Genomic DNA, 16,735 nt, shown 5'->3' with positions numbered 1-16,735 from the left:
TCGAGATGTGTTGTTCACGTCCATTACACATTAGGTGTGCGTGCGCCGCGTACATGGACGTCGGAAACTTTTTCTCTTAGCGGCTCCCGTCGGGTCGGCAGGGCCCCCCCTCTCGCCAGAGCGGCGCCCTGCTCTAGGGTATATATATCCCTGCAGACCCGACCCCTTCGGTTCCTTCTTGCCGGAGACTCCGACAGAGGGGAAGGAGGGTGGGAAGTGTAATGGACGTGAACAACACATCTCGAAGAACAACAGTTACAGAAGGTAAGTAACCGTTCTTTCTTCTTCGAGTGATTGTTCACGTCCATTACACATTAGGTGACTCCCAAGCTTACCATTGGAGGTGGGTAGGAGTCAAGGTACCACTGATTGTAGCACAGCCCGTCCAACCACTGCGTCCTCTCTGGTCTGATGGTGGATCGCATAGTGGGCTGTGAACGTATGCACGGACGACCAGGTGGCTGCTTTACAGATTTCCTGGATAGGAACCTGTGCCAAGAAGGCCGTCGAGGATGCTTGAGCCCTAGTCAAGTGAGCCCGCATCTCTGGGGCCGGGACGTTGGCGAGCTCATAACACGTGCGTATACAATGCATAATCCATGCTGACAAGCGTTGTGTCAAGATAGGCAGGCCTCTCATACGTTCCGCAACGGCAATAAAGAGCTGAGGTGTTCTGCGGAACGATCTGGTCCGCTCCAGATAGAACGCCAATGCCCTCCGAACATCGATGGTATGGAGGCTGCGGTGGCAAGGGTCCATATGGGGTTTAGGGAAGAACACCGGTAGACAAATGTCCTGCCCCATGTGAAACTGCGAGACCACTTTTGGGAGGAATTTAGGGTGCGGCCTCAGTTGCACCTTATCTTTATGGAAAACTGTATAAGGGGGTTCTGAAGTGAGGTCCCTCAATTCCGATACCCTCCTGGCCGATGTGATGGCCACGAGAAACGCCACCTTCCATGAGAGGTGCATGAGGGAGCAAGCGGCTAGGGGTTCAAAGGGGGGCCCCATGAGCTTAGTTAGGACTAGGTTCAGACTCCATGCAGGGACCGGTGGGCGCGAGTAGGGAAACACCCTCTCCAGCCCCTTGAGGAATCGGGCTACTGTGGGGTTGGAGAACACTGACACTCCCAACTCCCCCAGGTGGAACGCTGATATGGCAGCCAAATGAACTTTAATCAAGGCGGGGCGAGCCCCTGATGCTTGAGGTGCAGTAAGTAGTCCAGGATCAATGGAACCGAGGCCTGTAGAGGCTGTATGTGCTGAGGCTCGCACCAGTGGGAGAACCTCTTCCATTTGGCCAGGTAGGTCGCTCTTGTGGAGGGCTTCCTACTACCAAGGAGAATTTGCTGAACCTGGTGAGAGCACCTGTGTTCCGCATCGTTCAGCCAGAGAGATACCACGCCATGAGATGTAGCGACGATAGGTTCGGGTGGAGTAGGCGACCCCTGTCCTGTGTGACTAGGTCGCGATGGAGCGGGAGGGTAATCGGGTCGGCTATGGACAATTCCAGCAGGGTCGTGAACCAATGCTGCCGCGGCCACGCCGGGGCGATGAGGATAGTTGTGGCCTTGTCCCTGCGGGTCTTGAGGAGGACCTTGTGGATGAGCGGGAATGGAGGGAAGGCATACCTCAGGCTCCCTCCCCACGGAATCACGAAGGCATCTGCCAACGATCCCGGGCTGAGGTTCTGAAACGAGCAAAACTGAGGGCATTGTCCGTTGTCTTTGGTGACGAAAAGATCCACCCGGGGAAAGCCCCACCTCTGGAAGATTGAATGCAGGACGTCCTGCCTCAAAGCCCATTCGTGCGTGTGGTAGGATCGGCTGAGGCGGTCCGCTAACCTGTTTTGGATCCCTGGGAGATACGTTGCAATAAGATGGACCGCATGGGCTATACAGAAGTCCCATAAGTGGAGTGCCTCGCGACAGAGGGGAGAGGACCGAGACCCGCCCTGCTTCTTTATATAGAACGTGGCGGTAGTGTTGTCTGTCAGGACTGCCACGCTGTGACCTTCTATGGTGGCGTTGAAGGTCTGACAGGCGAGGCGAACCGCCCTCAGCTCCTTCAGATTGATGTGAAGCAACCTGTCTTCCCTGGACCACAATCCTTGGGTCCGCAGTTCCCCCAGGTGTGCCCCCCAACCCAGGTCCGATGCATCTGTTACTAACGTCAGAGTGGGTTGTGAGGCAGCGAAGGGATCCCTTCGCAGACCTGCTGTTGATCGAGCCACCAGCGGAGCGAGCTCAACACCCGAGCCGGGATCGTCACCACCAGATCCAAGGGGTCTCTGTTGGGGCGGTACGTTTGGGTAAACCACAACTGCAAGGGCCGGAGCCTTAGGCGGGCATGTCTGACCACGTGCGTGCAGGCTGCCATGTGTCCCAGGAGCTGCATGCAGCACCTTGCCGTTGTCGTGGGAAATTTCTGGACGGAGCTTATGGCCCCTTGAATTGCCAAGAACCGCGACTCTGGGAGACTTGCCCGCGCGGTCGCCGAGTCCAGGACTGTGCCTATGAAGTCCAGTCTCTGTGTGGGCGTTAACGTGGACTTGGGCACGTTGACCAGTAGGCCGAGCCTGCCGAACATCCGTAAGGCCAGCGTCACGTGAGAGCGGACCTCGGCCTCCGACCTGCCCGCGAGGAGCCAGTCGTCTAAGTATGGGAACACGCGCATCCTTCTTTTCCGAAGGAAGGCTGCTACCACGGACATGCATTTCGTGAACACTCGCGGTGCCGATGCTAGGCCAAAGGGCAGGACCGTAAATTGGAAATGGCGCTGGTTGACGGTGAAGTGCAGGAACCGCCGGTGGGCCGGATTGATGGCGATGTGAAAATACGCCTCTTTCATATCGAGGGCAGCGTACCAATCCCCCGGATCCAGGGATGGGATAATAGTTCCAAGGGAGACCATACGGAAACGCGTTCTGACCAGGAACTTGTTCAGTTTACGCAGGTCCAAAATGGGACGGAGGCCCCCTTTTGCCTTGGGAATCAGGAAGTACCTGGAGTAGAATCCTTTTCCCCTTAGGTCTGGTGGGACCTCTTCCACTGCTCCCACTGTGAGGAGGGTCTGCACCTCCTGCATGAGAAGTTGCTCGTGAGAGGGATCCCTGAAGAGGGACGGGGAAGGGGGATGGGAGGGAGGGAGCGAGGACAACTGGAGGGTATAACCTGCCTTCACTGTGCACAGGACCCAGCGGTCCGATGTTATGCGCGACGATGCCCGGTAGAAATGGGACAGGCGGTCCTTGAAACTTAGAGGTGGATCCGGCATGGGATGTGGTACGCTGTTCTCGAGCGTAACTTCAAAAGCCTGGTTTATTCCCTGGCTGCGGCTTGCCCTGGCCGTGACCTTGGCCTTGGTTAGGCGTATTGTTACGTCTCCGCCTGTTATCCCTGCCATGACGGCGGTACGGTTCGTGCCGAGGGCGAGGGTGGTACTGCCTCTGTGGTGGTTGAGGCTTAAAGGACTTGCGCTGTGTCACCAGGGTATGCATTCCTAACGACTTTAGGGTTGCTCGCGAGTCCTTGAGGCTATGTAGCCTGGCGTCCGTTTGGTCTGCGAACAAGCCTGACCCTTCAAACGGGAGGTCCTGCAGGGTGGTCTGCACCTCTGGCGGGAGGCCAGAAGCCTGTAACCATGCCGAGCACCTCATCACTACCCCTGACACGATTGTCCTAGCCGCTGCATCAGCTGAGTCGAGGGAGGCCTGCAATGAAGTTTTGGCCACCGCCATCCCCTCGTCCACGAGGGCCGTGAACTCTGGATGTGAATCCAGAGGTAGGGAGTCTTTGAACTTGGAGACTGATGCCCAAGAATTAAAATTGTGCCTATTTAGAATCGCCTGTTGATTAGTGATCCTCAGTTGGAGGCCCCCAGACTAATAGACTTTCCTCCCAAATAAGTCCAATCGTTTCGCCTCCTTGCCCTTGGGCGCAGGGGCTTGCTGGCCATGGCGCTCTCATTCGTTGACCGCAGAGACTACCAGCGAACAAGGAGACGGGTGCAGAAAGAGGAAGTCAAACCCTCTAGATGGGGCGAAGTATTTTCTCTCCACGCCTCTTGCAGTTGGTGCACTGGAGGCCGGCGTTTGCCATACCGTCTTATAGTTAGACTGGACTGTCTGTATAATTGGGAGAGCGACTCTGGAGGGGCCCTCCGGGCTCAGGATGTCGACCATGGGGTCCTCCTGCTCTACAGTCTCCTCTGCTTGCAAGCCAAGGTTGAGGGCTACCCGGCGAAGCAGGTTCTGGTGCGCCAGATGACCAATCGGGGGAGGGCCAGACACTGTCGTGCCCGCCACTGCCTCATCCGGCGAGGAGGAAGAGGTCGGGGCCTTTTGCCCATCCTCACCTTCCTGCAACCTATCATCGACTGGTTGTTCCTCTGGGGCCTGTCCCACGGTGTGGGACTGGGACGGTACCGTGCTCGGTGCCGAGTCCACTCCCTCCCGCTCCTGCGGTCTAGAGATCGTTGCCTCCTTGTGAGAGGGCGGGCGGTACCGCGGAGAGCGGGATCAGTACCCTGATGGCCCAGATCTCGAGGCCCTAGATGGGGGCCCTTGTTGGTGGTAGGCCCAGGGTGTCCAGAATGGCCATTGGCTTGGTTGGCCCCATTGGGGATGACCAGAGGCTTCATAGTCTCTACTAGCCTGTGCCCTGTGGGCATACCAGCCGTACCGGCCCGAGTCAGTCTCCGACACCACGGATGGTGATCTGGAAGGCCACGGCGGAGCCGTGGAATGGTTCCGGTCCGGGTTTGGGGAGTAGTGTCTCCGCGACCAGGACCTGGAGCAGCGTCTCGCCGACCTGGACCTGGATCGGTACCAGTGACCACAGGACCGGGAACGACTACGGGTGGTCGGTCTCGGGAAACGTGTCGCCGACACATCCCGGTGCCGACTCGCATATGGCTGCTGAGTCAGTGCCGACTGCTTACTGAGGCCCGACGGCTGTGGCGCTTTCTGCACGGAGGGCAACCGGGAGTCCACCGAGGCGGAACTCGACCGGGACCGGTGCCTTGAACGGTGCCGGGATGGCGACTGTGATGGGCGCACCATCGCTGGCTTGCCTCTGGGTGGCAGTCTCAGCGGAGCGTCCTTAGTTTATGGAGGGCCCTCAACGGACAATGCAATGAGGTCTTTTGCTGCCTCAAACGTGTCCGGAGTGGAGGGCTGTTCCAAGAGCTCCTCCAGCCCTTCTTCCTCACTCGACGCGCCTATCCCGGGGCTCAACGGGCCTTTCGGCGCCGGAGCCACTACCGGGGCCTGTGCCGGGGCCGTGCCGGCCTTAGGCGCACTCGAGGTCTTCGCTGGCGCTGCCCTCTTATGCGGGGAGCGTCCTCGGGCCTTGGGCTGGCCCTTTGATTTTGTTGGCGAAGACGACCGGTGCCGTAACTGCCCCCGTTGGGTCGGTGCCGTGGGCTTAGGGTGACCCGCCGGCGCCGGTTCCCGAACCGATGCCGGGGCACTCCGCACTGAGGCAGACGGTGCCGTCGAAGTGGAGGGCTGTAACGCCGTCTCCATGAGCAGCTGCTTGAGGCGAAAGTCTCTTTCTTTCTTAGTTCTGGGCTTAAAGGCCTTACAGATCTTGCAGCGCTCTTTCTGGTGAGCTTCCCCCAGGCAGCGGAGACACGAGTCGTGGGGGTCGCTCAATGGCATAGGCTTACGGCACGTGGCACAAGCCTTGAAGCCTTGGGCTTGCGGCATGCCCCGCACCCAGGGCCGGTGCCGGGGTTGACCAAACAACCACAGCAAGAACTTCAAGTACTTAATGAACTGTTAACTACTAAGCTTAACACTAACAACTAAAGAACTGATAACTGTTGTTCAGATAACACTAATGACTATGCTAAGGGACACTCTCAGACGAGAGACAGAGTTGTTCCAACGCCGCCACGGACGGTAAGAAGGAACTGAAGGGGTCGGGTCTGCAGGGATATATATACCCTAGAGCGGGGCGCTGCTCTGGCGGGAGGGGGGGCCCTGCCGACCCAACGGGAGCCGCTAAGGGAAAAAGTTTCCGATGTCCGTGCACGCGGCGCGCGCACACCTAATGTGTAATGGACGTGAACAATCACTCGAAGAAGATAATGAGCTTAGTGAACCATAAGGAACAACTGAAATGGAGATCTTCTGATATAATAATACCCTCCATTTTCAAGCACCCAGAGCCTTCTAGCCTGTTCCAGTTTATTATGCGTGATCCACAGAGCAATCATCTACTAAATCAAGAATCTGAATTACAATGGGCAGTGGACAGTGGCTAACAGGTCCAGTGGGCCAGATCCTCCGCTGGTGTAAATAGGAACGTAGGATGTTAGTCTGTTACTCATTAAGGTCACACCGGACTCCTCATTGTTTTTGAGGATGTAGGACTGGAAAGGACTTCCAGTCCCCTTGTAAATTGGTGTAGATCATTTGAAGTCAGTGGAGTGACGCTGACTTATACCAGCTCAGGAAACTGCATGGTACCGTACTATATGTATAGTGTTTAATTTGAGGTCTCCTCTCATTTTACTGCTTATTAGCTATACTTCAACCTCAAAAAGTGAGAGTTTTGGGTCAGATCAGTATTCAAAAGTTTGGATCCAAAACCATCGAGTCTGGAGAATTTGACATGTTGTGTGATGTTGATTTCCAGTGTTTGCTGCTTCCTGTTGAGTCAGTATGCGAGTCAGGAGAAGAGCTTTATTGCAGTATTGCAATGTTTGCTCTTTCAGTTTGGGGTGGAAGATGGAGAGGACACAGCTCAGGCAAAAATGAAAAAGAATGAATGGAACTGTTTTGAGTGTCAGAAAGAGTTCACCTTGGGTTTGGTGTGAATTCAAGGGCAATGGCTGAAGGAGGGTCAGATTTCATCCAGACTGGTTTACTCAACTACTATGCATCAGGTCTATGGTACAATGGGGTTACCAGACACATCTACCTACAACCAATGCTAACCATGGAGATGTCTCCAAATCAGCAGACTGAGGTTACCTAGGTAGGAGCATTGCAGAAAGAAGCCAAAAACATGATTCTCCTGCCAAAGCTGGAGAGGACACTAAACAGGTATGGCAATGACCCTTCAAATAACCCTTAAAAATCCTTTGCTGGTTTCATTCACCAGATTCACCTTTTACCAGTTTCCAGCTGTAAATTTCCACCTCTTCAGAAGAGTCTTTCTCGATTGCAATTTTTCTCAGGTCTTCCTTGGGGCTCTCGGAGCTGGGTGGCACAAACATGTAGACCGATACCCTGTTCGGATTCTTGGCACATCTGGGGGTATTTATTTCATCCGTGGGCTTGACTTTGGCATCTAGGCACAAACAAAGTCAGCATTAGTTGTTTCGCAGCTATGTAGTCAATAAGGGTACGTCTTCACTTACCGGAGGGTCCGACGGCAGGCAATCGATGTTCTGGGATCGATTTATCGCGTCTGGTTAAGACGCAATAAATCGATCCCGGAAGTGCTCGCCGTCGACGCCGGTACTCCAGCTCGCCGAGAAGAGTACGCGGCATCGATGGGGGAGCTTTCCTGCCGCGTCTGGACCGCGGTAAGTTCGGACTAAGGTACTTCGAATTCAGCTACGTTATTAACGTAGCTGAATTTGCGAACCTTAGTCCGAAGTGGGGGCTTAGTGGGGACCAGGCCTAAGAGTGGCACAAAGAATGTAAACCAGGCCTTTTATTTATGACTCAGAGCAAGTCCACCCTGCAATCAGAGGTGTGATTACAGCTCAAGCAGACATACCTGAGCTGGCTTTGATCTAGTTAGCAGTGAAGACGCAACACCACTGGCTTCAGTGTGGGCTGTTCACGCCCACCCAGAACCCTGAGCATGTCCTCACATTCCTAGTCCATGCCAGGATCCGTGCCTGTGTCTTCACTGCTAATTTTAGCCATGCTAGCTAGAGCAAAGCTAGCATGGCTATGCCTACTCAGGCTCCAGTCACACCTCTGAGTGTGGTAGAATTGAGTCTGAAGGCACTATCTGAAAAGAAGGAGCACCGAATATTATGATGAGTTTTAAAAGGAGACCATTTAGTTTTCTGTAAGTGGATGGAGACCATGACCATAACGCTATTGAATGCTGAGATAGGGACGTACCCTAGCATTAGCAATGGTGAAGGTAGATTTTTTTTAAGTTCTCTGTTATTTGCCATGTGGATTGTTAAAAACCGTTATTTTTCCGATTCACAGCCTCTGTGTGGTACACAGAAGGTGATAGGGATCGGGTAGCAGCAAACTGAAAACTTTCCCAAAGCAAAACTGGGCAAAATTCTCATCTCAGATCCTGGCAGTGGGTCTCAACTTAGAATCATAGAATATCAGGGTTGGAAGGGACCTCAAGAGGTCATCTAGTCCAGCCCCCTGCTCAGAGCAGGACCAATCCCCAACTGACCCCCTCAAGGACTGAACTCACAACCCTGGGTTTAGCAGGCCAATGCTCAAAACACTGAGCTATCCCTCCCCCCAAACTTGATTTGCTCTCTCTACCCAGGAGGGTCTCTTAGGGTATATCTAGGGAAGGGGGGCGGGACTTCAGAGCCCGAGCTACAACTTCCAAGCGCTGTCTACACAGCTTGTCTACCCTGCTAGCACAAGCCCCACCAGCCCAAGTCTGTCAACCCGAGCTGGGAGGCTTGCTCTAAAATGCTGTGTAGACCTACCCTCATTGACTTCAGCGGGGATAAAGTAGGGCTCAAACCAAACCCCGGGATCTGGACACTCTTCAATGTGGGGGATGATTTTCCAAACTTTGGGTCAGATCCACAGCTGCTGTAGATCTGCACAGCTCCACTGAAGTCAGCAAAGCTATGTCAGTCTACACTAGTCATTTGGAGGTGTATGTAACACACTGGCCGACCATGTGGGACTGATCAGTCCCCATCTGCAGGTCATCTGCTGGACCTCCCTGTGGGGGAAGGGAGAGGGGCACTGAGACTTTAGAAGACAAATGCTTTGTACAGTGTTATTAATGGGGTCACTCGTGCTTTTGGGGCATGGGCTCCAGGGAAACAAAGCAAATCTTCCTGTCCTGAGCAGTGAATGAGAGGAAGGTGTATATTAAAGTAGCTGTGGGCTTCTTACACTGGCTTTACACGAGTAATGCCATTGACTTTAGTGGGGTGACTCCTGATTTAAATAGTTGTATCTGAGAGGAGACTCCAGCCTGGGCATAGCCACTCTGAATTGGCACCTCCAAACACCCGCCTGGTAGGGGCTTTTCCGGCTGCACCCCTCTCCTCTGGCCCACTGACATGTCATTTCCACCAGTTCAGACTCACTGGGCCTGCTTGGGATCTCACTTTCCCCAGCCAATCAGGAATAGTTTCAATTAAACCAATGGGAGGGCCCCAAAGTAAAATCAGGGCTAGAGCTTTGGCTGGTGCGTCAAGTGTAGATCTAGGATCGGGCCCCAGGTATAAGTGTGATCAGAATCAGCCCCCTTTATATTCACTCACACCCACTTATTGAGGTGTCACCCAAACTCCCTTACACGTCACCTCTGAATCGGGCCTGCCCTGTCAGTTGGGAGGGTGGTAGCTGGAGGGATATTTACAACCTTGGGCAATTTTTAACACTCCCAAGCGAACGTGCGCCGTCAATTTTTGGCTTCTGCAGTAATGAAGAATTCGCTTTCAGATTTGGAAGCCAGTTTGTTGCATTTGGTTGAGGTCCCTGGAACTCAGAGGAACTCCCTCCCACCGCTGAATTTCGCCTTGTTCTCTCGCCCTTTTGGCTGGTAAGCTTTTCACACTACTCCAGAGAAAGTCTGGTTATAAATAAACACAGGGAGTTTATTTTAGGAGTGAGAATATGGGGTCTGATTCTGCTCTCACACCAGTCCTGCACTGATGTATCTCCCTCCTCTGCAATGAATTTACACTGATATAAATGACATCGGAATCCTGAGAGAGAGAGAAAAGCAGAGCGGTGTTTTGCAATGACCATAACATAAGCATTCAGCTAGCTGTCTGGATTTAGCATGATGCTAACAGGGGTGTACCCAGCCTGCCCTCCTCCACCATTGCCAACACTGGCCTCCATAGTCCTAAAGCAGGCACACCCCCCATTAAAATCGGTGCATGTTTGACCAAGACGGTCCAATAGAGGAGGCATAGCACCACCATCTGTACTGCACTGATTCTAGTGATAGCAAACTACACCCCAGTTGCACCTTTCAGAGCTTTTGCCCAACAAGTAAGCAAGCCTTCCAACCACTCCTTTGTGGCACAGCAAGGTTTTACAAATGGGAGTGCCTATGGCACAGAATGTGACTTGCCCTCAGACAACACAATGAATCTGTGGCAGAGCTGGGACTAGAACCCAAGAACCCTAGCTCCCAACCTCTCCTCACGGAAGTCAATACCAAAATCATGTGACATGTCTAACCAGTGACAAAGTGGGAAGGATGTGATAACAGCCTACGAGTAATGGAAGGGCCTAGGAGGAATTATTTAGGCTGCGGCAAAATATTTAAGTTGCAGTAAATGTACATTGGGAAAAAGCTCCTAGCAGTGAGATTCATAGATTTCAAGGTCAGAAGGGACCACTGTGATCATCTAACCTGACTTCCTGTAGAACACAGCCCATACAACTTCACTCAGCAATTCCTGCCCCTTGGTTCCAAGTAGACTCCTAAAGAAGTGGGAGAAGTTCCATTGCCTAAACTTAGGAAACAGTCCTTCATTGGAAGGGGGGGGGCGGATCAGGTGGCCTCACAGGTCTTTTCCATCTCTAATCCCTATGATTCAAGCCAAAAAGCTTTCACAAAAAGACCAGAATTCAATCAGGAGACACAAAAGTCCATGCGTTAATGTACGTAGTAAGGCCGTAATTTTGTTAACACATACATGTGCTTAGTCCACTGAAGTCACATGATTACTCTTGTTTGAAGTTCAGCCAGTGCATACGTAGGATTGGGGCATTAAAACTAGCCAAAGGAAAGGGAAGCCAGCAATAAATGAAGGCAAAACACCAGGAGAGAGCAGCGAATGCTGGGGAGGATAGTCTATCTGTTCTCCCACGTACCTGGACATATTTTACAACATTTCCCTTCTACTTTCTCAGGATATTCACAAGGATATTCCTTGGGACACGTAACCTTCTGGCAGTCCTGGATCCCATCCGTGCAGGTACACAGGATGCATGGTAGGACTCCATACAGTCGGAAGACGGGATGCCACACTTCTCCATGAGAGTAGGTCTTCCCATTGTAAACACAAGCTGAAGAGAAAGAGAGAAGGGTAACAATAAATAATAATAATCGTATTGTACCTCTGTATGGTGCCTTTCGTCCTGATGGATCTCAAAGCACTTTGCAAAACTACCAAACTAACAGGCAAACTATGTCAAAGGGATTGCAACACCCACCACTGCAATGCAACCCCCTCTGGGGCACAACATGGCCGCAGCAATACTACAGAATACTTCAGGATAGAAGGTGAGTATGAAAATTATAGGGAAATGAAACTATAAGGGGGATTTAAGCAGCTGAATGTAGCTACAAGAGCTGGAACTTGGCCAGGACAGTAGGGCTAATAGCCCTACTCCTGCATAAATTGCATTGAGATCTTTAATGAGCATGTCAGGACTGTATCTGAAAAAAGAAGGTTGGGCTCCTTAGTAACATGCATCTGTTCAGTACTACTCCGAGGGAAGAGCGCCACCTACTGAATTGCAACACAAGTTGCTGTGGACTCTGACTTTTCCTTGGCGGTCTCCCCTCCAAGGGCCAGAATGTCCCCTCCTAGAGACAAATCCCCAGGAGGGAGCTGGAGGAGGAAAGCATCACCAAGTTACCCGAGTTTTCCCACACAGTTCCAGGAGGCTGCAGCGGTTGTCTCACACCCTCTCCTCACTTTCTAGTTTCCCCAGAGATTCTCTGGGAGACGGACGCCAGGCAGGGCTGTGCTGACAGGAACTAGCCCACTTCTGCCACTAACGTGAGGGGCAGCTCCACAGAAAAGTTACTACAGTCCCAGCCCAGGCTGTGTAAATGTTTCTGCAGGTTTTCCAGGGAGCCTGTGGAGGGACCTTGTGTTCCATACCTGCTCCTCCCCACTGCAAGGATCCCTGTCCCAGGAGGCCACAGAAGCTAACCCTTCCCGCAAACTCTCCTTTTGCCTGGGAAGAGGTAGTTCCCTGAATGGAGGATGCATCTGGGAGGCACCAGCTGACCACCAGTAATGAGCTGATCCCTTAGAGAGATGTGAGGGGCTCACTACTCCAAGCATGGCATTTAATCTGACTTGTCACAGGCAGACGTGACACACCCCCACACACCCCCACCACCCAGTCTGCTGTTTATATGGCTGCCAATTGACTGGATTCTGCTGCGCTCCAGAAGCCAGCTGAGAATCATAGAATAGACCTCAGGAGGTATCTAGTCCCACCCCCTGCTCAAAGCAGGACCAATCCCCAGACAGATTTTTGTCCCTAGATGGCCCCCTCAAGGATTGAACTCATAAACCCTGGGTTTAGCAGGCCAATGCTCAAACCGCTGAGCTATCCCTCCCCCCACATACCCTCTTCCCGGGGAGCATGCAGAAACCTCGCCCCCAGGAATGAACAGCTTGTCACCTTTCTTGTGCTTTTCTTTCAAGATGAATTTGACTGTAGTGCCACCTCCGCCTCCTTTTGGCTTGAAGCCCCTGGGAATGAACTCCAGCGAGGAACTGATCACAGTGGAAGCCGTCCCGCCAAGCAATCTCTTGCTCACCAGATCCCCCGAGCACTGGTCTTGAGAGTGTCTCTGTGAAAGGCCGGAAACAAGGATACTATTGAGTACCAGGCAGTTCGGCTGCTCTGTCTGCAGCGCTTTATGGGAAATGCTAGCTCAAAGTCACGCACACATTTGCTGTGAGGGGGAAATGCTGAGCATCTAAAGAGGCAGCATGGTCTAGTGGATAGAGATCAGGGGACCTGGGTGCTATTCCTGGCTCTGCCACTGGGTGGCCTGGGGCAAATCATTTCGCTTCTCTGTGCCTCTGTTTCTCCTTCCGTCTTGTCTGTTTTGATTGCAGGCTCTCTGGCGCAGGGACTCTCTCTTACTATGTGTGTGCAGCGCCCACAACAATGAGGCCCCGATCTTCGGTGGGGCCTCTAAGTGCTACCGTAACACTCACAATAATGGTAGAGTTGAAATTTGCTACCCTTCCTCTATTCCTGCCACTCAATCCCACTCCCACAGGACATGCGTCAAGTCAAATACCATGTCTGACATCAGCAAAGCTACTCTTGGCTTCTGAACCTAGTCAATGGGTCATATTCTGTGTTTACCCCGGGACACACACACACACAGCCCCGAGGTCAATATAGGCCACAGGCCAGCAGAAAAGTCAATGTTCTCTCAAGGCTGGTAATCCTGCACTGCATGGGAATACCTTGCTCCTGGCTTTGGGATTCCAGAGAAAAACGGGACAAGACACATAGCACAAAGGATCTCCTTGTGGCTATTTCTGGAGTTTTATAGATTGGAGAGGTGTGGTGCTGGCATTTTGGCCACGGGGCTTTGGAAAGAGTAAGGACAAGAAGCTGTAAGTGACCTAATCCCGCAAACCTGGAATTGGTCATCCAACTCGAAACGCCGTCATGAATCAACCCAAAGGAGCCAGGAGCTCACTTTTTCCTCCCGAGTAGTGTGGATACAAAGACTAGCCAGAGAGGCAGTAGGAAAACATGCTCCCATCCAGCTCACGCTCTGACTGCCACGCTCTGGGAGGAATGGGCTACATTTGTACGAGGGAAAGGGAGAACCCAGTATTCTGAGCAAAAGCAATTGCTATCACTGCACGGGAATTAGATTGTGTTTGCCCCTGGCTGTTTTCTGCAGCTAACCCTGGCGTCACTCCAATAGGGGCAGCACCAATGGGAGGCATTAATGTAGACAAGGCTCCGACTGCCTCTAGCATTTAAACCACCATATCATTTAAACCTGTTCTGAGCTATGGCGACTATGCCAGGGGCCAGCGGCGCTTTTTCTTTTTACATCAGCAGTAAAGTGGTTAAGGCACTGAACTGGGAGTCAGGAGACCTGGCTTCTATTCCCAATCCTACCAGTAACCAAGTGTGCAACTACTGACACCTCTCTGCTCCCACGTTACATTGAAAGTATAACTGGGTTAAAAAAAGAATTTGGTAAGTTCCTGGAGGATGGGTCCATCTATAGCTGTTAGCCAAGCTGGTCAGGGACACAACCCCATGCTCTGGGTGTCCCTAAACCTTTGACAGCCAAAAGTTGGGAGTGGACGACAGAGGATGGATCACTCGATAATTGCCCTGCTCTGTTCATTCCCTCTAAAGCATTGGGCACTGGCCACTGTCAGAAGCCAGGATGCTGAGCTAGATGGACCACTGGTCTGGAGCGGTGAGCAGAGCTAAAACTGGGCCATCATCTCTATGCTCCTTTGCATTCAGAAAGGGCTTCCAGACATTTCTGAAGTGTGAAGGCCACTGTTTGTTCCAGGGTTGTATCCTGCTGCCCATCTCCACAATATCCGAGCAACTTCCATGTAAAATAAATAGCATAATGGAGTCTCTAGCGGATTTCATGGAATCTCTGACACGTCTCCCTTTTTGGGATAAAGTCTCTGCCTGGGGTGAATTTTGTTGTTATTGTTGGGGGTTTGGTTTGGGTGTTGGTAGAAGAACAGCTTAAAGGGCAAGTGTTGCAGAAACATGGATTTCCATGAATTGGCGATGTGGTCTATTTTAGAAGGGACACTTGGATTGTTAAAATGTAAACATCACGTACAACACCTCTGTTTAACTGCAGGGGCTCCTCGTCCATTGACTTCTCATAGGAACCGTCTGTAAAACACAACGTTACAACAGGAAACGCAGAAGGTTAAGATAGGAATTACTCTCAACAAACACCTGGCTTCTGGTGTAGGAGGCTCCCAAAAGGAGAATCACTACAGGAGGCCGCAGGGCACAGATACAATGTGAGCATCAATGGGATGGCATATTAGTTTCCACTAATGTCTCCATATATCCTGGTTTTATGGGGACAGTCCTTGTGTCACCACATCCCAAGCACTCCTGAAATGTCCTGGTTCTTTCATTTCATCAGTCCAAACTTTTGTTGCTGTTGTTTTTCTTTATAGCTACAAAAGTCGGTTCCAAACGTATTGCTATAGCGAGCATTCCACCACCTTAGAAAATGTTGCCCCTAAAGTGTCCCAGAGGTTTTTGATTGCAGCTCCCTCCCCACTGTACATCCCCTTCCTCCTGGCTAAGAAGGGACTATGTTCCCCTTAGCCCAATCCCCATAGCACTTGCCTCTCCCTTGGCCAGGGACGGGAAAGGTCCTGAAGCAGGAAGTGGCCAGGCTGTCTGGGGGTGGGAGCTGCATGGCAGGAGGGAGCTGGAGAGAGACCCCAGGAACTGTGGACAGAGCCACATATGGAACAGGCTGTGACTGCTGGTCATCACAGCTGGGTACAGGTCTGCGTGGGACTTATGGGGAAGCAGCAGCAGATGGGAGGGAGCCAGTGCAGAGGGGCCCCAGTGAGAGACACTAACAGAGCCTGGCTTGGAGACCCACAATGCTTATTTGCTTGAATAGAGACTGGATGGGAGAGAGCTCCCTGGGCAATAGACCTGAAAAGCCCTGACCCTCACTCCATTGGACTGCCCCAGGGACCCAAACAGGAGCCATTATTGCTCCCTTTGAGCCGTAACTTTAAACCTCTGCACCTCGGGTATTTACAACCTTCTCCCTTCCAGTCCTATCTATCAGAAACCTTTCCCTTAGCCGTGGGTCTGAGTGGTTATGGAGACCCCCAGGGCTAATGCCTACCTGAAGCACCTACAGTGCTTGCCTCCAAGACACGGTATACTGGGCACGCTACTGGCATCTTAAAAGTTTGGGTACAGAGTAGCCCTGATAATTACATATGAAAAGGGGACGGTGGCACTCTCTATCTAAAACCCTGCTTGTCTCACACCAGTTCTGGTTGCTGCTGGCAACACGTCTGCCAGTTTCAGCTCTCAGTTGTCTAACTCTGACTTCCGTGGAGTTACTCCAGATTTACCCTGGTGTAACAGAGCAAAATTGGGGCCTCCAGCTGTTTATTATTTCAGTAGAAGGCAACAGCGTGATATGAAACTGCTGGCCTGATTCCCTGCTCTGAATTTTACATATAAATACAGGGCTTGATTGTCTTCCCATTCACCCTGGTGTCAATCTAGATGAATGACAGTAAAGTCACTAGAGCTACACCGGGGAGAATCAAGTGTGAGGAGAATCGAGCAGAAAATGCCATTGAGGTTCTTAATTATCTCAGGGTGTTTTTATCCCTTGAGAATGACTATGCCACTGCGGCATTTTCACCAGTTTATCAGAGCAATGACAATAATAGTCATAACCAGTCGTACTTCCATCATCAAAGCAGCCTCTCCCCAGCCTGACAAATGAACTTCCGTGAGGCTGTCATGTCACTAACATAATATCACAGCGCCAGTAAAACAAGGAGTACGACTCAGGCCGTGACACCGATCCGACTTACACTCCACACAAGTACACAGCGGAGGGGCACTGCTGGAAGAGAGAAGAATTTGGCCCAAGAGGCTTTGTAGGCATCAGACTCTCTGACCATTGCTGGTGACACGGAGGCAGAGATTTGTGCAATTTACAGCATGGATTTTCAAAGTCGTATTTAATAAGTGCGACATTCCCCCTCCTGGCTAACGGCCAGGGTTGCGATTCCCATCCACTGACCTGACAGCAGACCTCACTTAGCA

General features: G+C 52.0%; 1 protein-coding gene across 1 annotated transcript in view; it reads right to left on the bottom strand.

The window, feature by feature from the left end:
• Positions 1–16,735, bottom strand: part of CHRDL2 (chordin like 2) — a 64,335-nt gene that overhangs the window by 10,144 nt on the left and 37,456 nt on the right. The window contains exons 6-9 of the mRNA XM_054018048.1: positions 14,745–14,800; positions 12,572–12,743; positions 11,021–11,215; positions 7,119–7,301 (exon numbers count right to left, since the gene is read on the bottom strand). Of these exons, the coding sequence (XP_053874023.1) occupies positions 7,119–7,301; positions 11,021–11,215; positions 12,572–12,743; positions 14,745–14,800 (606 nt within the window). The remainder of the gene's footprint in view (positions 1–7,118; positions 7,302–11,020; positions 11,216–12,571; positions 12,744–14,744; positions 14,801–16,735) is intronic.

This window comes from Malaclemys terrapin, chromosome 1, assembly GCF_027887155.1.
Source record: "Malaclemys terrapin pileata isolate rMalTer1 chromosome 1, rMalTer1.hap1, whole genome shotgun sequence".
Taxonomy (NCBI): Eukaryota; Metazoa; Chordata; order Testudines; family Emydidae; genus Malaclemys; species Malaclemys terrapin.
Note: the sequence above shows the minus strand (reverse complement) of the source record. Positions and strands in the feature narration are given on the sequence as shown.